General features: G+C 39.2%; 1 protein-coding gene across 3 annotated transcripts in view; it reads left to right on the top strand.

Annotated features, from left to right (window-relative positions):
- SNX14 (sorting nexin 14) overlaps nucleotides 1-23,550 on the top strand; it is a 72,360-nt gene that overhangs the window by 47,369 nt on the left and 1,441 nt on the right. For all 3 annotated transcript variants that reach the window (XM_072855406.1, XM_072855405.1, XM_072855407.1), the window contains 12 exons: nucleotides 631-760; nucleotides 5,401-5,602; nucleotides 6,577-6,660; nucleotides 6,797-6,897; nucleotides 7,193-7,304; nucleotides 9,169-9,209; nucleotides 9,371-9,490; nucleotides 16,868-16,991; nucleotides 17,499-17,663; nucleotides 18,724-18,819; nucleotides 20,114-20,205; nucleotides 20,361-20,417. In XM_072855406.1, coding sequence (XP_072711507.1) covers nucleotides 631-760; nucleotides 5,401-5,602; nucleotides 6,577-6,660; nucleotides 6,797-6,897; nucleotides 7,193-7,304; nucleotides 9,169-9,209; nucleotides 9,371-9,490; nucleotides 16,868-16,991; nucleotides 17,499-17,663; nucleotides 18,724-18,819; nucleotides 20,114-20,205; nucleotides 20,361-20,417 — 1,324 coding nt within the window. The remainder of the gene's footprint in view (nucleotides 1-630; nucleotides 761-5,400; nucleotides 5,603-6,576; nucleotides 6,661-6,796; nucleotides 6,898-7,192; nucleotides 7,305-9,168; nucleotides 9,210-9,370; nucleotides 9,491-16,867; nucleotides 16,992-17,498; nucleotides 17,664-18,723; nucleotides 18,820-20,113; nucleotides 20,206-20,360; nucleotides 20,418-23,550) is intronic.

The raw sequence follows: 23,550 nt of genomic DNA, 5'->3' as shown, positions 1-23,550 counted from the left end.
TCAAGACTTCGTCTTTCAGCCAGACTGGCTCTTCAAGCCGAGATTCTTCAGTTGCATCTGTTTTCTCTCATGCTCAGTCTTGCTCCTTGCACATTCCTTTGTCTGTCCCTAATGCGTAAAAGTAGAGGTGTATCTTGACTCATACATGCTTGTAAAATTCTGGGATGTTTATATAAAAAAAATGCATCTAACGACACCATTTACAGTACTTGGCAAGAGTGGATAAATATTTAAATATGAGTACCTGGAAAAGGACAGAGTTAGTGACCTTCTTGTTGTGCATGCCTGTAGCAATACAACACTTTCTGCTGCCAAAACAAAATTGGTTTGCATAGTTAATTGTTTATTTTATGTCCTTCATTACTGGGATACTATTATAAGAGCGTTAATGTTTGCCGTGGTTAAGCCTATGGGAATCTCATATCTCTTAAAAGTGTAGTCAAGAAATTTTGCTGATCGATCAGAAAACAAATTTGCCATAAATGAATTTCAATTTAAGTGGAATTGTAAATATATTGGCTACTTGTTTATAGAGTTGTTTCTCTTATCTGCAAATGATGTGCAACAGCCTATTGAGCCGCTGTGTAATAATATGCCTTGTGTTGTGAACTCTGGCTTTTGTAATCCTAGGACCACACAGAAGAGAGGAGAATCATTTGGAATCAGCAGAATAGGCAACAAAATAAAAGGTGTATTCAAGAGTTCTGCAATGGAGGGCGCTATGTTGCCTAACTATAACTTAAATGAAGAGGATGATTTTGTGAGTAAAAGCTTTAAATTTGTCTTTAAGTCTTTGGTGGTGGTGGGTTTTTTTTCTTTCCTTATTTGAAAATGTTAAGTTTCTGCCTTTTCTGCTGTCTTACTTCACTCCAGGATTTCCATGTGCTGGCTTCTGATTAAGTTGCCTTGTTTTCTCTGTATTCGTTCACAAGCCAAGGCCACATCCCCAGTTAGTGTGCCTCTGAGCTTATTCCTTTGGTACACAGAAAAGCTAAAAGTAGCGGTGTCAGACATTTTTGTAAGCAATGAATTTTTCTCTAAAAACTTACCATGCCATTTTATAATTCTGGATAATAAGGTATGCATAGGACCGCAATGCATGGCTTTTCATCTGAAGCTCGCCATAAGACCTTAAAACCGTAGATAAGGTAGTGGAGAAATTGCGGTCAAGTTGGTCTGTGATGCAGCATTTTCTCTAAAGATCATGACGCAGTAGGTCCTTTCTCATTTGTCTTGGGTGTCTCCCTCAACTAGTGTTTTTCTTTCATGCTAAACAGCAATGAATATAGCCAATGGTAGAATTATTGCATGGGACATTGGTATCTGAAGCACAGTTGGGGGACAAATGGAAAATTTTTAAAGGGGAAGAGGAGGGAATTGGTCAGAAGCTATTGGCAGTCATGGATTTTTTACAGTGTGTCTGCCAATTCAACCTTTTGTACCTGTTCCTAACAAACAAAACGTTTAAGCATTTATCACCTTGATAAACTGCTAGCTCATTTTCCACAGCCTGAAGATACAAGTGCAAATATGAGTTTATATTATTCATCTTGTTCAGAATTGCTTTCAGAAGAGGGTGGGAAGGACTCAGCAACTTAGAACTCTAGATAGGTGTTTTGGTTTTGTTTTTTTTTCTTTCAGAGGAGAAAAAAAGACAATTTTCTGTGGAGGCTAAATCTGCATATGTCATGTCTTTAAGGGGGCAGAACTGTTGCAATTAATTTCTTGGACAGTTAAGTCCTTGTTGTGGTAACTTCTCTCTCTTTGAGGCGAGATTCTAATGAAAATGGGTTAATTCTGCAGCATTGCTGTCATAGATGCTGCTAGCCAAAGGGTGTGGAAGTATAATTCCCCTGTAGTAGAGGAATTACTATAAGCATAATTGAAGCAGCAGAGCTCAGAGAAGGAACATGTGTTCGTGCCAGAGCACAAGAAGATACTTGTGAAAAGTTGCTGAATTCAGTAAGAGAGACAATATAGAGTCTAATCCTTACTAAAGAAGGTTTTCAAATGGACAGAATGGTTTTAGCTTATGCAAGAATGGAAAGTTTTAAGTGCAGCATTGTCTCAAATCCCTTCATTAAATAAAGGGAGGATACTACATTTTTACTAAAACCACCTTAGACAAAGTTTGAGAAATACCTAAGTCCTGTCACTTGGTAAGTGTGGATGGTAAGAAATGGGAAAAGAAAACACTGAACTGTTGTAAGGTTACTGTGCATCCGAATAGCTGGACAGAGCTGTGACTTCACTTGAATACTGAATGAATGAGTGAATACTGAACATACGGAGTTCAACACTAATAATGTCTGAGTAAGTGCTGAGGTGCAGTTTCCTAGCAGATATCACAGGGTCAGAGGAAGAGCTCTCTGGGACAAGAAAAACATGATCTGGGAAATGACAGTATAATTGTAAGATGGTGGCAGTGCAGACTTAGCAACTTTTTGATTAGCTTATATACAGAGGATATGGGAGTTACTTCCTCCTACACAGATCCTGATTAGGTATTTAACTCATTGGTGTTAATGTAAGCTTGATGGATTCAAGGTAAATATAAGGTAAAGAATGGCAGTGAAATGGAGTTCTGTGCATTGTGACAGAAACCAAACAATGTCTTTGCCTTTTTTTTGGACAAAGTCATGTTGGTTGCAGTTAAAGCCTATAAGAAACATCCATTTAATCTAAGGAAGTAATGTAGGGATAGAAATATGTGATGGCTCTGGACAGCAGCTTTGTAAGCTGCTAACGTGATAATAGTAATTCCATGAAACCACACTCAGTCTTTGTCAGCTAAATTTTAAATATAGCAAAAGATATTCTGCATATTAAAGCACAGGTATTGTTCCCAAGGCAGCCAGAAGACTGAATTTGCAGCTTTGTTGGGTAAAACAAATAGAAGGAGACTGAGGCAACCTATAACTATTCTAGGCTGGTAATCTGTTTAGAAAGAGGATTAAAAACCCCAGAAATTCCTGCTTCCTGGCTTACAGTTAATGTAGGTGCTGTGGTTGTCGTAGTGGAAAAGCCTGTAAATTTACATAGGATTATTACCAAAACCAGGCTAGAAATCAGGTGAGGGGTCTGGTGAAAAGAAGTTATGAGCCTGTGAAACTTTGCTGATGATTCAATACAACCTTGGAAGGGCTGAGTGAAGAAGGCCGGCAGGGAGGTTATGGCCACCTTAAAGAGCACTTTAAAAATTACTGTCCCCTGCCTGCTCTAAGCCCTTATGCTAATGCTGGGCAGTGCTGGGAGTGTAGTCACTGTATCAACTGATAGGATAAATGGTGGGAGATGAGAGCTGCAAGTAGTGGTAAATTAAAGAGAAGGCATCAGAAAACGTAGGCAAGAGTTGAGTTCTGATCAAGTCCGTAGCCTAAGCATTCAGTTTAGTAAAAAATTACAGAATCAGGTAAGCCTGAGTGTTTCTAGAATGGCCTTGCATTTTTGCAAGGAGGTCCTTGTGGAGATCGGTTATTTAGTGCTAATGCAAATATACACATTTAGTCAGGACAGATTATAAAGTCTTAATTTTGGCAGCTGATAGCTCAGCCCTCACAGGGTGAGGGAGTGAGTGCAAATTGCACCCAGTTCCTGCTTGCCCCAGCTGCAGAAACTCAGGTGGTGTTGACTTGGAGTTGCTATCCTGAAACATTGTTCTGCTGTTTCTGTCCAGTGGTGACAACTGTGTAAAACCTGGGGAAGGGGGAAAATGAGGGTAAGACCTCATACAGAAGACTTTATAGATGTAAAGCTACCTGACAACCCTGTTGTTGCGGTTCAGAGAGCATCTGTCCTATTTATTCTGTTCTTTGGTGTAAGTTCATCCTGCAGTTTGTGAGCCCTAGTTGTTCATTCCAGGCTGGGGTTATTTTTGTTTGCTTTGTGAAAGAGCACAGCCTGCAATTCAGCTCTCAAATTGTGAACCACCTTAGCTGAGTGTGGTCTCTGCACAGCGGCAACTGAGACTGCTCTTTGCCCATCACAGTTTCTCTTTTTATCAAATAAATCAGGTAAGTGGAAGCAGAAGTGTGTTTTGAAAAGCAGAGATTCAGTTAGTGGACTTATGGAGATCTGTTTTGGCAGACAATGGTCCACGCTGTAGCCAGTTTAAGGATTGTTTCAGTATTATGCAAAGGCAAAACAAAACTGAACAAAGATTGCTCATGGGTGTTGAACCATATATGCTTCAGCTGCAGTTGAGTCATGTTCATGTGAATATTGTAGTGCAGACACAGCCCAAATTATTTCAGGGATGCTGTATTGCCTTAAAGCATTAATTTGATTATCCCAGTACAGGCAAAACTTGTTAAGCCACCTAGGCTTGGCCTTTGAGGGAAATTTGGCTTTAAATTATGAAGCTAAGGGAAAAGAACTTGAAAGTGGGATTCATGCTTTCCAGTTGGCTGTAGTTTCACATGTTGTAATTCGTATGTTAAAATCTCCTATTTTAACTTTAACAAGTGGCAGTACTCTTGAGTCTCTATGTGAGACTTACTGAAATAATGTACTTTTGAATTGTCGCTTAACTCTAACCTATCTCGACATAGTAGCTCTGTAAATTGTGGTGCTGACTGCTGCTGTGGCCCGCACAGGCTGGAGCAGGACGATGGGCTTTGGTGTTGCTCCTCATCAGGCAGTGCCTGCCTCCTCGCAGGGTTGAGATGTTTTAGAAGCCCTTGCAGCCTGGCAGCAGGCTAAATTAGATTCAAACAATTCCAGTTTTATAAGGAAACAGGACTACTCTTTTTTTCACCTGCTTGCCTATGCTTGTGAAAATACAAAGAGCTCTGGGCTGCAGGAATCAATCCCAATTGTGGTTGTGTTGCTCCTTGCAGAGCAAGTCAGGTTCATGTGTCCACAACGTACTCTGTTGCACTCAGCTGTTGGGGTGCGAGACCTGCTAGCTTGGTGCACTGTTGGCTTCTGTCTCTTGTGTTTAGATAGCTTGTTGGCCTGACCTAGTAAGCTCAAGTCTTCAATTTGGGTCCTAGTATGCTGGAAAATGCAGTGCAGCTAAATCTGCTGGACCCAAGCTGGTTCCTGTAGCATTCAGTCCTGTCTAAGGCATTCTTCCAGCTGTCTCCTCTAGTACTTCTACACTCCCTCCTTCTCCCCCCCATTCCCCCGAAGTGTCAGATATGGAACTTGATAATGTTATAAAAACTTCCAGTTCTCACTAAAAGTTGCTAACTTCAAATTAATTTGCAGTGGATCTAAAAATAGAAATTCATCTACATGAAAACTCTATTAATGGAATGGGTTTTTTGTTTTTTTTTATTACTTAGTGACACATACTTAAAGACTTGATTTATGTTTCATTATCGTATATAAATTTTGCAAAGGTAGACTGAACCAATTAAAATAGAACTGTAGATCTTGATGTTTGAATCTTTACAGATTGAAGAAGGCGTTATGGTGATGGAAGATGATTCTCCTGAGGAGGCTGTTAGTACCCCAAATACACCCCGCAACCTTGCCGCATGGAAAATTAGCATCCCATATGTAGACTTTTTTGACGATCCCTCCTTGGAAAGAAAAGACAGAAAGGAGAGAATTCCTGTGTTCTGCATTGATGTAGAGAGAAATGATAGAAGGGCAGGTATGCAGTGTTGTGGATAAATAAAATGTCATTTAAAAATGATCTCAAAATATTCTACTGTGCTGTACTCTGATGGCTGTTGCAGTGTATTTTGCATACATGTTCTTCTAATTTTGAAACAATGACTTGAAAATTCTGAGGAAATGTGTTTGAGAGCGAAATGATCACATTTAGTATTGACAAGTTGAGAACTGACTCCTCAGCACGAATCAGTTCCATTTAGACTTCATGCCAAGGTGCGAGGTTTTCTTTTTCCAAAAATACTGATCCTATGATTCATATTAATAAACACTTGGCATATTTTTCTATCACCCACTCTGAACTTTGGAATAATGAACAATAAATAACTTTTTATATAATCTTAAAATATAGTTCTTAGGAGATTAAAATGTTTTGCTTATTAGGAACCATCCTGGCTTGCAGATAGTTTATCAGTATCTAGATAGCAATACATCCATATTGAGTGAGGAAAACAGCATCATCCTGGGGCTGCATAGATTTGTGTTAGTGAAACCAATACTTCCACAATAAGCAGGAAGTGTTTAAGAGTTATTTAGTGATCTCTTCCAGGAGGAAGAATGATCAGGATTCAAGCTGATGGTGCAGAGGACTGTATTCAGCAAGTAGTATTTCTGTAAATCATTTGGTTAAAAGTTTGAAAATAGATCTAACATAGTCAACTCTGATAAATTTTGAAGTTATGCAGCACTCTGTTGTTTAGATTTTAGGCATCCCCTAATGAGAGGATAATTTCTGTGCTAGTACCATGTCTGTCTACCAGGTATGCATTTTAATTTGACACTTAAGTTGCCTGGCTGGGATTTTTTTTTTGTTATGGCAATATGGGGTACTAATATCATTGAGGTTCTTCCTATAATAATCCAACATACGTTTGCTGTTGCTTAATTAATCTCTCAAGTGGCATAAAACCTGGTTTATTTTTAATGTTGGTTTGGGTTTTTTTTTCCCTCTAGTTGGGCATGAACCTGAACACTGGTCTGTCTACAGGAGGTATCTTGAATTTTATGTGCTTGAGTCGAAGCTAACGGAATTTCACGGTATGTTCTCCATTATTTGGAAAGCCACTTTCCCACTGCTGTGATTATCATTCAGTACTCAGCTGAAATTTAAAATAATGAAACCAATGTTTGCTGCATTACAAGAATAATTGAATCTCCTTGATATCTTTACTAGGTACGTTTCCTGATGCTCAGCTTCCCTCAAAGAGAATCATTGGTCCCAAGAACTACGAGTTCTTAAAATCCAAGAGAGAGGAGTTTCAGGAATATCTGCAGGTATCAAACAAACTTTTGGAGCAAAGAATATTCTAAAACCAATAATATAAAATTAATAAAAGAATGTCTGCTATTTTGTTTGTTTGTTTCCAAGTAACTTGGGTTATAGAAAGGACTGAAGTGGGCAAATAAAACTTGTTGAAGTTTCAATTGACTGAAAACAGAAATCTTTTGCAAATGACAATATCTATGGTAATATAATGCTTTTTGAATATCTCTTTTTGCTATAGAGAAACTGTTTTTTAAAGATTAGTTTTAAAGTACTTATACTTCTTTCTTTCCTTCTGTCTCAAAGAAACTTCTGCAACATCCAGAACTAAGTAACAGCCAGCTTTTAGCTGACTTCCTGTCCCCTAATGGAGGAGAGACTCAGTTTCTTGACAAAATGTTGCCTGATGTGAATCTTGGTATGTAATATGCCAGTTGTTTATGCTGGCAAATAGTAATAGTGTAGCTACTGTGATTGAATGATAGTAGTTATGAATAGATAACTCTTGTGTGAGGGTATGTAGGTGGGAAATAAGAACTCTGCTCCTTCACAGCCCTTAAAATTTTAGCTCAGCAAGCAAGATACACTGATACTTTTTCCTTGAAGAAAAAGGGTGTTTTGAGATTATGGAAAAAAGTGTTTGAATGGTTGCTTTTGAATCTTTATGTCAGCAAGCAATGTGATAAGATTTCTCTAGCAAATTTCATAGTTCAAGACAACTTACGGTATTGTCACGAGTCAAATCTGCACAAGTCAGTCATTGTTTACAGGTGTGATGGTATAAACAATTTCTTAATATAAACTACCTTTGGGTGTTAGTTGATTGAAGTCTGTTTATTTTAATCTGAAAATGGCAATATTTAATATTTTTAGTATTAACCAGTGTTAAGATCTCTTTTAACACGAACTACTTAATAGAATCTGAGGCAGTGGCGTGTGTGATGTAGGCAGGCCAAATGGAAATTGAGAAGTTGAGAAATTCTTGATGTCTAATGTAACAGTTGATAATAAATCCAAAAAGTAGATTGCAGTGTGACTTTACAGCTTGGCTGCAACGTAGCTGTCTCAGGATAGTGGGCTTGAGCTGGCAAGGTCAACTTCATGGTCGTTCTGTCTTTGTATATTGTAGCACTTGTGGTTCTGGCACCAGTGTGGTCCAGGAAAGCCATGTCTGAACTGTGCCACTGCATTTCTGCTTCTCCCAGTCATGGTGTGAACCTGCTGGGGTGGCCATTCTCTTAGTGTGCTTACTAGGTCATTGAATGAGATTTTGGTTTTGTTTTGTTTCAGACCTCGCCTCTAGATCCAACTGTACGTTGTTAACAAAGCTTATGATTATGGTGTTTACTGTAATGCATCTCATGTCTGAGACTATGCTTCACTTCCCTAAACATCGTTTTAACAAGTCTTGGCATGTCAGTAGGGCTTTTTGTGAGAAATAAGCGATTTTATTATTGTCATTTGATCGCTGTACCTACTTTCTGATATAAGTTCCAAATTTAATGACATGTTAAAACATAGCCCCATACCAGCCACTATAAAGAAAATTAACTCTTATCTCAGCCGAAACCAGGACACATGTAGATAAGAAAAATAATACTGTAAATGTAGTGCTTAAAACTAATCCTGGACGCTTTCATTTTTCAGCATTCAAAGTTATGATGCTGTATCCTGATAGCCTTAACAAGACAGAAGAGCTGATTTTTAAGACCACAGCTGTAGCCTGTACAATATGTAAAACTTTACTCACCAGTATTTCAAGACTGGATACTTCCAGAATCTCTCCAGATTAGCCGATTTTTTCAGGGAAAGAGGAGAATCTCAGTTTTTGTGAATTCTTTTGTGATAAATGTTTATGAAGGATGAAGAACTTAGATACAGAAAATTGAGCCCATGCTGGTGTCATATAGTACTGCTGTTATGGTGCTATATAGCTATTTATGTTTGAGCTTCTATAAAAATTACAAAGGCAGATCTAGAGTACTTTGCTTCCCCACCCCCCCACCCCACCCCAAAGTATTCAGATAATCATCTGTACATTTTTCATATTTTAAGTATCTTTTCTTGAAAAATGTTAAGCATTAAGTTATAAGCTAGATATGTGGAAGACTTTATTTTCATAGCTTTTTGTGCCAAATTAAAAAAAAAATACAGATTTTAAAAACTATTATATTTTTAAATTACGTACTAGACAATGAGTACATAAAATGTAGCAGAGCAAAATGTCTTTAAGATCAGGCAGTGATAACAGAAAGTATTTGTTTGTTTGTTTCTAATTATAGGTAAAATTATAAAATCTGTTCCAGGAAAGCTGATGAAAGAGGTGAGTAAGTCTTCCAGGTTGCCAACATTTTAACTTCAATGACTAATTTTGTGTGCTACTAACTTGTAGGCTAGCCAAAATTTGTTTGGAAACTCAGGGGTTGGTTTGTTTTTTTTCTTTTATAATTATGCAAGTGACAGGTCATTCATATCTTATTTCAGAAAGGTCAGCATTTGGAGCCATTCATCATGAATTTTATCAACTCCTGTGAATCTCCCAAGCCTAAACCAAGTAGGCCTGAACTTACCATTTTGAGTCCCACTTCTGAAAACAACAAGAAGGTACAGTAAGGCATCTTCCTTCCCCACTTTACAGGGGTGGGGAAAATTGACCATATGCTGAAAATGCAAAGAATAAACACAAAAAACCATAAATATAACAGCTTACCTGTTTTGTGTTGTCTTTTCACACAAGAGAATAGTAGTGCAGAGAGATCTGCTGTCTTCTGTCTTGTAAATATCTTAGTCTGAATTACTTTTGAGGGTTGGTTGTGGGTGGTTGTGGTTTTTGGGTGGATGGGGATTGGTTTGGTTTGTGGTTTTTTAAAAATTCTTACTGGATTTGGAGATGAGGATACAGAGTAGAATGCCTGGGAAGTACAGAGAGAAGAAGAGGGAAAGCAAAGGTGTAAAATGGGGGAAGGCAGCTTACTTTTTGAAGTGAGATGAGCTTGAGTGTTTGACAAATGTGTGGTTTGTCAAAGTGCTACAGGGCAAAATTGTCAAGGTGCTGATACCTGTTTATCTGCCTTTAAAACATTAGTATACAGTTCATTGATGTCTGGTATACATAATAAGTTAACTGTGTAACTTAACTGCAGTGTATCTCCAACATTGCCACAGCTAAAGCCCAACACTTCCAATTTTAACCTTTTATTTGACTATAGGAAAAGGTAGTTCCTTTCTTAATCTTCCTGTATTTGTGGCTAGAGACTGGTAAAACTTACTTGAAAGACTTCTGTTAGCTTCAGGAGCTTTAAAAAGACACTGGTCTTCATACTTCTGTGTTAGATTGCTTTAGAGGGTTAATGTATTAGTGGAATTTACAGAGGAATATTGTTTCTGGACTAGGATTTCAGAGACCCAAGCTCAGTGTTACAGAGTTGATGTGATTTGGGACAAAATATTTAATGTGCATACACTTCGCTGGGTGAGAGGTTCTAAAAGAAAACTCAGTACTATATGCTTTTCTGCTATCTCATTAGCTTTGGGAAGAGGAGTTGAAACTGGAGTATGTAAGCTGGGATAGTCTAAAGAATAATGCATAGCATGAGAGGGCAGGGGATAAAGATTGGGGTTTTTTTCCTCTCTCCTTTAGTGCAAAAACTGAGGCATTAAATAAAGGTGGTAGGAGCCAGGCTCAAAACAAAAAGTGGTAGCTCTTGCAATGGTTAGTAGATTTGTGGAACTCCTTGCCAAAAGATGTTGTGAATACCAGAAGTTTAAACAACTATAAGGTGAGACTGGACAAGTTCACAAAAAAGGAAATATATTCAGGGTGAATACCTGTAGAGAAACTGCATCCAGCTCTGGAACTTTTTTTTAGTTGAAAACAATTGGAGGCTGGAAGAGTATTGGTGAAAAGTACTACCTGTGCCCATTCTCTTCTTGCAAGAGCTAGGAGCCCAGGATGTATTTATGGTTCTTGTTGGTGAGAGCTGTTAAAAAAGTGGACCTTTTGATTTCCCTCACTATGGACATTTTTATAGCGTTATGACACTTACAGAATTTGCAGCTACAAAACTTTTATACTGATTAAGTACAATGGCAGTTAGATCTATTAATTTGTTTAGATTTCATCTTCTAAACCTGAAGTCTGTATTACTGCAGCCATAATTGTAGTGTTAGCTTGCATGTGCACACACACAAAGTTAGTAGCCTTCATTTCAAGTCCTTTTTTACCTTGGACACTGTTTCCAAGGTTAAGATATTTTGCTGTTGCTGTCTATTCAGAGGGGTATAAATGTATCAGCAGTTTTAAAAATCAGATGTAGAGGTTTTGACTTGTGTTAGAAACAGTACATGCATAAATACTTCAAATGTTTCTTTATAAAAACAGGTGACATCATACTACAACATAGTATGAACAGTCAGTTAATTTTTTTACTGTGATCTGTCAAGAACTACTGAAGTTAGTAATTTTAATACATTTAACATACTTAAAATATTTGAGCAACAAGCTTTGCACTCTGAAGCATTCCTATGAAGACAGAGTTCTTTCTGTAGTTTGCTTGAAAATCTTCATTAAAGGATCAAAATTAATTCTTTAAAGTGGTGTTCAAAACCATTTTGGATTGTAAAAGGTTAATAAAATGTATACAGCATCGCTCAGTTAAAATACAAACTCTGAAATGTCAGTATGTTATTCTTGTAAAAGAACACGTGTACAGAAATTCAGGCTCTGAAATGAGATTTTCCCAATTCTTTTCAACGGTGGTGATCCCAGGAAAGCAAAGAGCTGGCTGCGTTTTGGCTTTCATTTTGGAATACTGAAGTTTCCTTAAACAAAATGTAGATCTTTACTGCCTTCTGTTTTCTAATACCATTTTCAGAAATAGTATTGTGGGGGAAACCTCCTTACCACCGTTGACTAACTGTCCATGTATGCACTCCATTGGAGACACAAGTTTGTAGACTCCGAGTCAAAGTTGTTGCTAGTACTGCTGATTACTCTGTAGGAGGTGCTTTTGTCATGAGATACGAGTTTCTTTGCAGACAGCAAAAAAGAGGAGGCTGGCCCCAGCTCTCCGCTCCTTCTCACTCTCTGTTGTGAGAGTGAGTTCACTGCTTTTCTAAGCCACTTCATTCTAGTTAGCTGTTTTATGAATAAGTAATTGGTTCTACATATATTTTAGATTTTCTTTTTTCTTTCCCAAAAGAAATCTGTTTTGTTTTGGGGAGCCATTTGCTGTAAATGGATGGAAAGTTTCAGACTTCAGTATATCTTCTGCAGAGCTGTGATTATTATTTAATGATGGGCCCTCAAGACACTTAGCCTTGGGGGATGCTGCAAGACAGTTCTGTGATCAGATACTCAGTATCTGTTTGTGCTCAAATTATGCTACCAATTTTGACCAGCAGAGGCGTGTATGCATAAGGAATTAATGTGCTGGCTGCTTTCTCACTAATTTCCCATCAATCAGTTTAGCCAGAGCACACACACTTACTCACATGATAACTGTAATTATTAGAGATCTGATATCCCAGGTTGTCCTGTGTTATGGTCTCTGCTGAGTCTTCCCATGTACATTGTAAAATTCATCCCTCTTGCTGATTTGTTGTGGTCCTTGTGCCTTCCTTGGAAGACAATTTTCTCTTTCTCAAGTCAGCCCATGCTTGGGAAAAGCTTTGTGCCAGGTGCCAGGACACTGCACCATTTACATCTTGCCACTCCTTGGATTTGATTTGTAAGCCACACTGGTTTCATCTGCCAGACCATTTTAGTTCAGATCAGTGATGCTTTTTGGAAGCAAATCTCCTGATCATCTCTGCTCATCGCATTTTCTCTCGTACTCGGGAGCTGTCTTAGAACTCATTAACTGAGTTTATTTCAGATGGAACTAAGCTGGAAAACGCTGTCTAGGAATGCAGGCACCAAGAGGTGTTCAGTCCAAAGGCCAGACCAAAGGTAGACTGAGGTAACACCCCTCCCTACCCCCCCAAATACATCTGGCATAGACTTCAGTTGTTCAGTTCTGCAGTTTCACTTCTGTTGTGCCACGTGAGGTCTTCGTGAAGATATAAGCACTGTGCAGTACCCTTACCCAACAGAAGCTGGTGATGGAGACAAATGCTAAATGTCTGTACCAGGACAGTGTGAGCTACTTGTATGGAGTCAATGAGAAGATCTGGCAGGCAGCCGAAGAGACAGAAGGTTGGCGCTTTCTGAGTGCCCATCTGTGAGAAGAACGTGTTATCTCATAGCAAGAAAGTTCTACAACACAGAATTTTTTGGTAAATGCTAGAGTCTATTTCCAGCTGATGCTTGTATTGCCACAGCGTTTTCATATACCTTGTCTGGCACAGATCTGTTTATTCTTGTATCAACATGTTGGAATCCGCTGAGAGTACAATCCACATTCCTCAGTGCTTGTGCTGCCAACTCTATTGCCATGAATAGGGTACACCCAGGCTACCTCTTCATCAACAGGCTGAACAAGAAATGCCTGAAAGTCTGTCAGGGCAGGTGAAAGCTTGAGTTCACTCAGAAACGTGCCTACTTCTCTGAAAGATTTTTCTGTGTGCTGCTTCCTTTTGAATATTCCTGGTGCGTATGTTTGTATGTTGTAAATATCGGTGGAAAGACTTCTAGTTAAAAATGCACAACGAACATGGGTAATCAACCTTAGTACAGCCAGTAGCAACTGGATTTTATCCTGTATCAGATCCACCAGATCAAAAGTTACCAACCTCCCTCGTTAAAACAAACAAGTGAATAAAAAACCCTACTCCCCCCTCCTAGGGGCACCAACAGGATTTCTGGCTTTCCCAGCGACGTTTCTATTCTCAAGGTCTGTAAGCAGCTCGATCGTCTTCCGAACATACTTTTGTCAGACTTGCTAGAATAGGTCAGGACTTCTCAGCTGATGCAGACTTTGTAAAATATGCCTACAAAGGCATTGTTGTGCTGGCTCGTGATGACCTGCCAACAGCAATAAAAACTGCTTTTGGAACACCAGTGTAATGTATGTTTATGGACAGTTACTTGGAGGAAGACATGGTTGCTTTTCAATACACTAACTGATGTGGTTCAGACACTACATATGTTCTTCTTACCATTTTGGTATAGTCATCTGTACTTTGCAAATGAGCAGGAAAAATGGTGGAGAGGTTAATGCCTCTGGCTGTGGACATTGCTCATAATCGTGGTATTGCTTCCATAAACTTCACACCTGTGCTGGAATGTACGGGCGTGTATTTGCATATGCGCTCACTAACTGTTTAGTAATTTTTTTTTCTATTAGGCGCTTTATGTAAGCATTAATACTTATTTTGCTAGCTTTTCCCATCAAGGTACAATAGATAGCCTACTGTACAAGGGATTACTTTGGTCTTTTTCTTAATAGAGGCCTTTTATCTTTCACTTGCTTCAAGAGCTTGTCTTCCATTATCAACCAGTACCAATCCATGGAATTTCTTCATTGAAAGCCTTTTAAGACTATTTCATGGTTATAATCACAGTTACTGTTTAACCTTAAAGATACGAATAATGATAGAATTGGAGTTCAAATTCCTTGTCTTTTTTTACTAATTACAACAGTGAGCATTATATCATGGCGCAAATATTCACATGCGCTGAAACATTTACAAGCAAAATCCTGTGCTTATCTGAATTGTGAATGTAATCTCAACTTTTGTATTAGATATCCAATTGTATGTTTTTCACTTGGCTTTTCTCTGAGCCAAAATCATGCAAAGTGCAAAAGACCTTGCAAGTAGAGGTGTAATGCTACTTTGTGTTATGGCTGCTGCATCCGTCAGACATGCGTTGCTAATGACTGTAGAATACACACTTGCACTGGAATAGTGCAAAGTACATACTTTATAAAAACTGCTCATTGGCTCAGTAATTTTGGTATGCATTGATCTGCTGTTGCTTTCTGAAATGCCATGTGCAAGAGTCGAAGCTTTCAAAGTCTGACAATGATCAAGGAACCTTTGTATTTAAGCTGCAAGACAGATTATCCGTGTCCAGAGGTACGTACAACATTCAAAAGATACTGCTTCTGGTTTGGGGCGAAAGTTGAAATAACTTTTGGAAGTCAAAAAGCTTTGCCCTAAGATGGCCTTCACATTTGATTTTTTTTATAGATCGCCCACCGGACTGCTGTTAATGATTTAATTTGGCCTGTACACACTCCTCTGAACCTCTGTCTACATTGCACAATGGGCTGCTTTGAGTTGGCTCAGTATGTGTCGCCTCTGTTTGGTCGTGGGGTGTATCTAAAAAATAAATGAGGCTCTTGTTTAAGTTACAACAGTTCAACTAAGATTTTTCCCAGTGCCCTAGTTTCAGTATTAAGGAAGATGTAGACTTCAGTTTATACAGGGTCTTTTAAACAACATACCAGGGATGCTTTCATACTGTAGGCGTGAATAATTATGTGTTCTTTTTAAGTTTACCTTCATGGGTAACAGGCATTCACCAGTGCATTAACCGTATTTGCTCTTTTCATGTGATTTATGTAATAACTTGATGGTGTTTAATTTGAGTGAACTTTGTGAAGATAATGCTTTGTGAAGATAGTACTTACGAAAGGAGAGGGCATAAAGAAGTACAAGTCAAAACCTGAGTCTTGCCAGATTTCCTGATGTAATTTTTTGTTAGAGTGCAGAGCATTCTCTTTAGAGACTTGCATGATTCAGAGCCTGTTGTGATTTGGATGTTTTATGTTCTCCTTATTTATTTCAAGGAGAATTGCTCTACAGAAAGTGAAGCACATATAAGCAAATTGCTTCCCATTCCTTGGAACTTTTTTTAATTTGGGAGTGATACAGAAAAATTTGTGTCAGTAGCCTCAACCTAGGCAACACTATTAATTACATTGCCTTTGCCTGTAGTTCTGGGATGTTGTTTTAGAAGCTTGGCATAAACTTTTGAACTTTCTTTTCATAATACAGAGTATTTTGTATAAATTCTTTTTTATCTTTAGATCAACAGTTTTGGGGATAAGAGAATTTAAAATAAACTGTTAATGGTGATAGCTAGGTATTGTCAAATGTGGAGAGCTTCAGGATTCAGAGAACTCCCTCCCTTCCAGCTGCTGGAGCCCACAGACTTGGGGGAGGGGAAGGACCGCTGCCTAGGTGGCATGGGGCTCCTTATGGGATGCAGGGAAGAGCCTCTTGGGATTTTACAATTATTAGTATTTACAATTATTAGTATTTACAATTATTAGTATTTACAATTATTAGTATTTATTTACAATGATATCTTTTGGGGAAGAACCAAAGGCAAGGAGATGGAGGGATCTCCATCTGGGGGGGGGGACATGGGAAAATAGAAGGATAAAAGAATAAAATGAGAAACGGGATAAATGGAAAGAAACCCAAACTTCAGTAACTTACAAAGATTCATGAAGTTTTTGCTATAAATAATCAAGCTGGTGGGGAAAAAGGGATTTCTCTGTGTAAAAAGCTGGATATTCTGCCCAGAAACCATTGTATTTATTTCAAAATGGAAGCCAACAGGAAATTCTAGGAACACTTGGATGTCATACATAGAGTTCCCCTGTGATTTAAGGCTGACAAACTCCGTATCCTTTATGCCTCTCATTGACAGAATGGGGTGCATCAAAGGAATCAAAGCCTGTGATAAAAGTCTAGATGCATGAAGGTATCAGGCGCAAAAGGGCTCACAAATTAATGTCTTGGTTGCCCTGCTGGTTTGTTCTGAATCCAGGTATTTTGGTTGTCGGGTATCTTGGCAATATGTGACATGCTCTTTATTCCACCCCCCCCACCCCCCCCCCCCCAAAAAAAAAAAAAAAAAAAAAAGTGAAGAGTTTAAAAAAAAAAAAGGAAAACTGATTAGTTCTTTGAAAGCTCTGGAAAAAAGCTACTTCTAATTAAAAAAACAAACAAACAAACAAAAAACTACTGATGGCTATCCTTTTGCCTTTGAATGCAGTATTTTCAGTCCTATGTTTCTATTTTTAGCTTTTCAATGATTTATTCAAGAATAATGCAAACCGGTCTGAGAATACAGAAAGACGACAAAATCAGAACTACTTCATGGAAATGATGCCTGTAGAAGGAGTCTATGACTACTTAATGTATGTTGGTAAGAAGTGATTTCTCTTAATTATTCTTATACTTCATGCCAAATATGAAGTTTTGGTTCTTTGGTAAGAAATAACATTCTATTGTAGTAATCATATACAATTCAGCACTTGCAAGCTTAACAAGGTACAACTTAGGAACACAGTCGTTCTTTAAAAGAGTTTATTGCTGTGCTAAAATATCATAATTTATCATTCATTATTGCTCCATTGTTTTGTTGTATCTCTTTCTGCATCTCAGAGTATGAGCTTATGGGAGTAGGTCCCTTCCCTTTTCTCAGATGTGCCTAGGCTGCGTGTACACTCTGGGAACTAATTAATAAAAATAGTTAAAGGAAGTATCTGATAAGCAGCAGTCTGGAGAACAGTGATTTTTTTCAGCATTGCACTAAGAAAACTAAAATAATATTTGCTTGTTTGCAATCCTTTCTTCTTTTTTTCTTTGGAATGTGACTCCTTTATCATCATTATTAGGAGAACATGATAAACGTGTTACTGTAACTTTGCAGGTAGGGTCGTTTTCCACGTTCCTGACTGGCTGCATCACCTCTTGATGGGAGGAAGAATTCTCTTCAAAAATACATTGGAACTGTACACTGACTATTACTTGCATTGTAAGTTAGAACAGCTATTTGAGGAGCACCGGTTGGTTTCTCTGATAACACTGCTGAGAGGTTAGTGAAAGTTACATCTTTGATGTGAAAATACTGCTTTAGTTTGATATTTGAAATCCCTTCTTTTAAGTTTCCAAGTACTAAACTTTGCAATGCTTGACTAAAGCTAATGGAGTTTTAAAAATGAAGTTGGCCTATAAAAAGATCCCAAAAGGTCATTGCGGAAAGGTGCTGAGTCAGCCACGTTGTTTGTCAATGATGATTACAGAAAAACGTATTGTGAATAGTAATTTGCTAAGGTGTGCAAAGAACAAGGAAAACAGAATAAAGGCGGTTTAGTATATCGGAGCGTGAATATTTCACGCAGTCTTTCAATTAATTTTCCCTTGTGTGATACATCACAGTCCTTTATTGTTAATTTTTTTGTTCCCTTTGTTGTGGTGGGCTTTTGAGAGGGCTTGAGTGTTCTTGACCTTCAAATAAGGGAAGGGGAGAGAGGGTAAAAAAAAATTTTTAAAATTACCTCACAACTGTAGAGAAGTAGTATCTGACTCCCGTCTGATCTAAACAATGCGTCTGGCCAAAGCTCTGGAATCAAGACAGCTCTGTCCTTATCAAGCCAAAACAAAAGCTTGTGAAAGACAAAAAAGGAAAGGAGTAAATCTTTCAGAGCCTAAAACCAAAACTGAGTGCCTAATATTTCTGATGAACAACAATTCTTATTTTTTCATGCATAGGTAAATCTGAAATTTTTGACAGTTCCAGGCAGTGTTTTAGCACAAAGTATAAATACTGCTTATAGTTTTGAAAGTATCAGGGAAATTGTAAGTAAGGAGATCATAACTAACCTAAAATAGAATTGCTCGAAACCTAGAAGATAATGCTTTAAAAATTTGAAAAGAGTGGAAACAAACTGGCAAAAGATTGTCCTCAACACAGGTGGGGTATTCTGGATTTGATCAGGGTAATGTCAGCAAAAGATGATTATCTGGCAAGGCTAGAATTCCCTTCCAGTCAAGATCATAAGAAGCTCAACTTCGAAGCCATAATCCAAAACACGTTTTGTATGTCAGTGATGCACAGTTGCCTAAAGACTTTTTTTCCAATGTCTTCGCTGCAGATGCTGTGTTCTGTGAGAATACCGAACCTCGCTCTCTCCAGGATAAACAGAAGCGAGCAAAGCAGACTTTTGAAGAAATGATGAGATACATTCCAGGTTCTGTATTTCATGACTCTCTATATGAGTATGGTCAATTGTTCAAGCAGATACATAACTCAACTACAGTCACATTAGCTTTCCAAATCAAATAATACTTACAACTTACAATTTACAACTTAAATCAAAAGATTTGAGTTGGCTAGAATATTAAGTATAAGAACCCAGGAGTTCAGTTTCATCACTTAAGTGTTGCTGACTAACGTTGTAGCACAGTGATTAATAAATACATGATGGAAATAAAGAGATTTACAAATATACTTAATGCCATAATTTCTTCATCTTTAGAATGCTCCTATGGTTTGTATTTTATCCAGATGAAAACTGGGTTAAAAAAGGCACACCATGAAGCCAGAAGATAAATCTGAGCTCTCCTTACACTGTATAAACTAGGGAAGAGGGGCCCATTTGCTAGGTGTCATGGTTTAACCCCAGCCAGCAACTAAGCCCCACACAGCTGCTCACTCACTCCCCCCCTGGTGGGATGGGGGAGAGAATCGGAAGAGTAAAAGTCAGAAAACTCATGGGTTGAGATAAAGACAGTTTAATAGGTAAAGCAAAAGCTGCGCACGCAAGCAAAGCAAAACAAGGAATTAATCCACCACTTCCCATGGGCAGGCAGGTGTTCAGCCATCTCCAGGAAAGCAGGGCTCCGTCACACATAACAGTTACTTGGGAAGACAAATGCCATCACTCCGAACGTCCCTCCTTCCTTCTTCTTCCCCAGCTTTATATACTGAGCTTGACATCATATGGTATGGAATAGCCCGGTCAGTTGGATCAACTATCCTGGCTGTGTTCTCTCCCAGCTTCTTCTGCACCTGGCAGAGCATGGGAAGCTGAAAAGTCCTTGGCTAGTGTAAACATTACTTAGCAACAACTAAAACATCAGTGTGTTATCAGCACTGTTTTCAGCACAAATCCAAAACATAGCCCCTTACTAGCTACTATAAAGAAAATTAACTCTATCCCAGCCAAAACCAGCACATTAGGTTATTCAGAAAGTAATTTAAAAAATTCAGCTTGTGGTTTATTAAACAATGCATTAGGACAATACATTGATATTATAAAAAGTGTAATAATTACTTAGGAGTGCAGCCTTGAAGGAAAGGGAGGAACAAAGGAGGAACCAAAGGAGTGTTTGTTTTTCCATTTACCACTTTAGACAGATAAAATTTGACTCTTTCTTTAAATTAAATTTTGTTTTAATTACTGGAGTTCTATAACTGTACTGTATAGCTGTTTTGCAGTGCTTCCTAATGACTTGGGTATTTGTTGTCGGTATCTGGTCTAGATTTAATAGGCAAGTGCATTGGGGAAGAGGCTAAATACGAAGGCATCAGGCTTCTGTTTGATGGAATGCAGCAACCAGTGCTCAACAAACAGGTAACTTGCACCACATGAGGAACTTGCCTTTTGGCACAGGATTTCCTGAAGTGAATGTATGGTTATAGCAGAGGAGTGAGCTCTAATTCAGAGTTAAAAATAAAAAGCAGTAGTGTTGCCTTGGAGTGTTCTTAATTTTCTTTATTTTCTTTTAGTTAACTTATGTTCTGCTGGACATTGGGATTCAAGAACTCTTTCCAGAGCTGAGTAAGGTATGTGCTAACTCCCTTCAAGAACTCAGAATTCTTCAAGCTGCTAGTGAGTCTGGTCGTTGGTGCATTTTTGCTGTTGTTCCCTTGTAATACTGATTTTACATTTTGGGGAAAGCCTGTATTTTACTAATGTGTTGAAATCATCAAAATCTGGATTATTTACATTTTTGTTAATTAGCTCTTTCCAAATCCACTTAAGCCTATTTGTCTAGCATACAGCAAGTCTGAGCTGCCTTCCCGTAGAATTGGACAGAGCAGTCAGCAGTCGGGATCTCTGTGCCTGTCTTTTTGACTGATTGTCTCCACTCTATTTTATGCATTTCCTGATTTAGGAAGTGAATTCTACCTGCAGAGCTTAGGTTGAGCTTCAGCATTTTTCTTGAGAATATTTGGCAGAAGAGTTTCTTACCTCTAGTTTGGTCACTGCAACGTTAACTCCAACTATCCAGATAAAGGAGAGAGAATTCACACAACACAAAAAGCTATATAAATGTGTATCATTAGGTTTGTGATCCATCTGGTATTCGTACTTATGTATATAAAACCTTCACAGAGTTTTACATAGTAATTTTACAGTTCGGTCTTCATGGTAAGCAGGAGATATCAGCTAGTTAACTAGATATAAAAAAAACCCAAACAAACAAAAAACCCCCCTCACTTACTATAGATGTTCGTTGCATGAGCCCCGTGTCTGAGAACTGTGGAGTGCCAGCAGTGATTTGTTTTGCATGATAAACAGAAAAAAATGATAAAGTTAATGTTAAAAATTATATAGTTAATATTAAATGTTTTGCATGATAAACAGAAAAAAAGTCATGTCAGAACAAGCTAGGGCACCTTCCATTGTTTTCACTGAAATAAGACCAGCTTATCACGTCTAACCTACTCTGTGCATTAGTTCTGGAGCTGGCCTCCGCACATCAGTGTTCAAACAGTTAAAAGCAAACAAAAGAAGACCCAGCCAACCAAGGGAATAAGGAAGTAGCCTGGAGAATTCTGTGCTGCAAAAAAGACATGACTTAGCCCTGCTGTTTTACTCCGCTGAACTGGTTTCGTATCTCAGCAGTTAATAATACGTATATAGGAACATTGGTCTTTCTTCAGTTGATGCTGAAAAAAACTAAAGGCTTTGTGTGTTAAGCATTTCAATAGTCTTTAAATCACTGGTCAGGCCCAGAGGGTGGTGATCAGTGGAATGAAGTCTAGTTGGAGGGCAGTAACTAGGGAGGTATCCCAGGGCTCAATTCTGGGTCCAGTCCTGTTTAACATCTTCATTAATGATCTGGATGATGGGGCAGAGTGCAGGGTTGCTGCTGACACAGCACTGGAAGAAGTGGCTGATACACCAGAGGGTCATGCTGCCATCCAGGTGGTCCTCGACAGGCTGGAGAAATGGGCTGACAGGAACCTCATGAAATTCAACAAAGTTGAAATTCAACAAAGGGAAGTGCAAAGTCCTGCTCCTGAGGAGGAACAACCCCAGGCACCAGCATATGCTGGAGCCACCCAGCTGGAAAGCAGCTTGGCAGAGAAGGACCTGGGGGTCCTGGTGGACACCAAGTTGACCATGAGCCAGCCATGTGCCCTTGCTGCAAAGAAGGTGAATGGTGTCCTGGGCTGCTTTAGGAGGAAGGTTGCCAGCAGGTCGAGGGAGGTGATGCTGCCCCTCTACTCAGCGCTGGTGAGGCCACACCTGGAGCAGTCTGTCCAGGTCTGGGCTCTCCAGTACAGAAAGACATGGAGCTACTGGGGAGAGTCCAGTGAAGGGCCACAGAGATGATGAAGGGACTGGAGCATCTCCCCTATGAGGAAAGGCTGAGAGAGCTGGGACTGTTCAGCCTGGAGAAGAGAAGGCTCAGGGAGATCTCATCAATATATACAAATGTCTGAAGAGAGGGGGCAAAGAGGATGGAGCCAGGCTCTTTCCAGTGGTGCCCAGTGACAGGACCAGAGGCCATGGGCACAAACTGAAACACGGGAGGTTCCCTCTGAACATCAGGAAACGCTTTTTCACTGTGAGGGTGACTGGGCACTGGCACAGGTTGCCCAGGGAGGCTGTGGAGTCTCCATCCTTGGAGATACTGAGAAGCCATCTGGGCATGGTCCTGGGCAACCAGCTCTGGGTGGCCCTGCTTGAGGTTTGGACCAGATGACCTCCAGAGGCACCTTCCAACCCAAATCATGCTGTGCTTCCATAACAGTGTGTATCTAATGAGGTGAAATATTTTTTTCTTTGAAAACAAATCAAGAAAATATTATTTAATTTAAATCAAGATTATGGTTTGTACAACTTCTTAATCCATCCTTCTGTTCTGTGTAACTGTGACACTGCCTGACTGCTCTGCAGTGTTTCGGAAAACTACCTGCTGAGGAGGGACCTCTAATGCTACCTTTGGTCCTAGTGAAACAGCAGAGTTGAAGCCTGGGCTCCTCCTGTCCCCTGTGACTGAAGCTGATGGGAGAAGAGCGAGGGAATTCACTGGCCCAGATTTTGGTAGAGGAAAGGAAGAGAAAATACTCCAACCAGGAACTTCAGCTATTTTCCTGTTTTGGATGTACCAAGAGAAATACAGAACGAAGTACTGCTTCTGTGATGTTTGACAGTGGGACCTGGGTGTGAGTGTACGAGGACTGTGAAGGACTGAGGCAGGCAGCTGAGGAGGGATCACTATGGGAAGGGAAGTGCAGGGTGGAGAGGGTATGGGTGGAGGGCAGTGGTTTTCATCTGGAGCTCTAAATAAATAAATAACACCTCCCCCCAAAAAAAGAACAAAACTCCCCCAAATCACTGCAAACTGACTGTGAAGCCATTTGGGAAAATAATTGTTTCCTCCAAACAATTGCAATGGGCAAGTATAAAAGTAATGACTGGTTCTTACTTAGTTATCAGTTATGCTGGGCCGGGGGGTGGGGAATCAGTCCAGTGAGTGTGCTCTCTGTTCAGCAGAGACTGGTCCTTTTTGAGTTGCTTGATCCCAAAATGTGTTTGTAGTTACAGTCAAGAACAGAAAAATGTTTCAGGTCAGTCAGCATTTAAAGGGAAAACTGAGCATCTTGGAAATTTTGCTTTGAGCGCTGCTCCTTCAGCAGGGGAAACAGCGATGGGAGAAAGGGGAAGATTTTCGTTAGTGGG

Source organism: Ciconia boyciana, chromosome 3, assembly GCF_034638445.1.
Source record: "Ciconia boyciana chromosome 3, ASM3463844v1, whole genome shotgun sequence".
Lineage (NCBI taxonomy): Eukaryota > Metazoa > Chordata > Aves > Ciconiiformes > Ciconiidae > Ciconia > Ciconia boyciana.
This window is presented reverse-complemented; position numbering and strand designations above follow the sequence as displayed.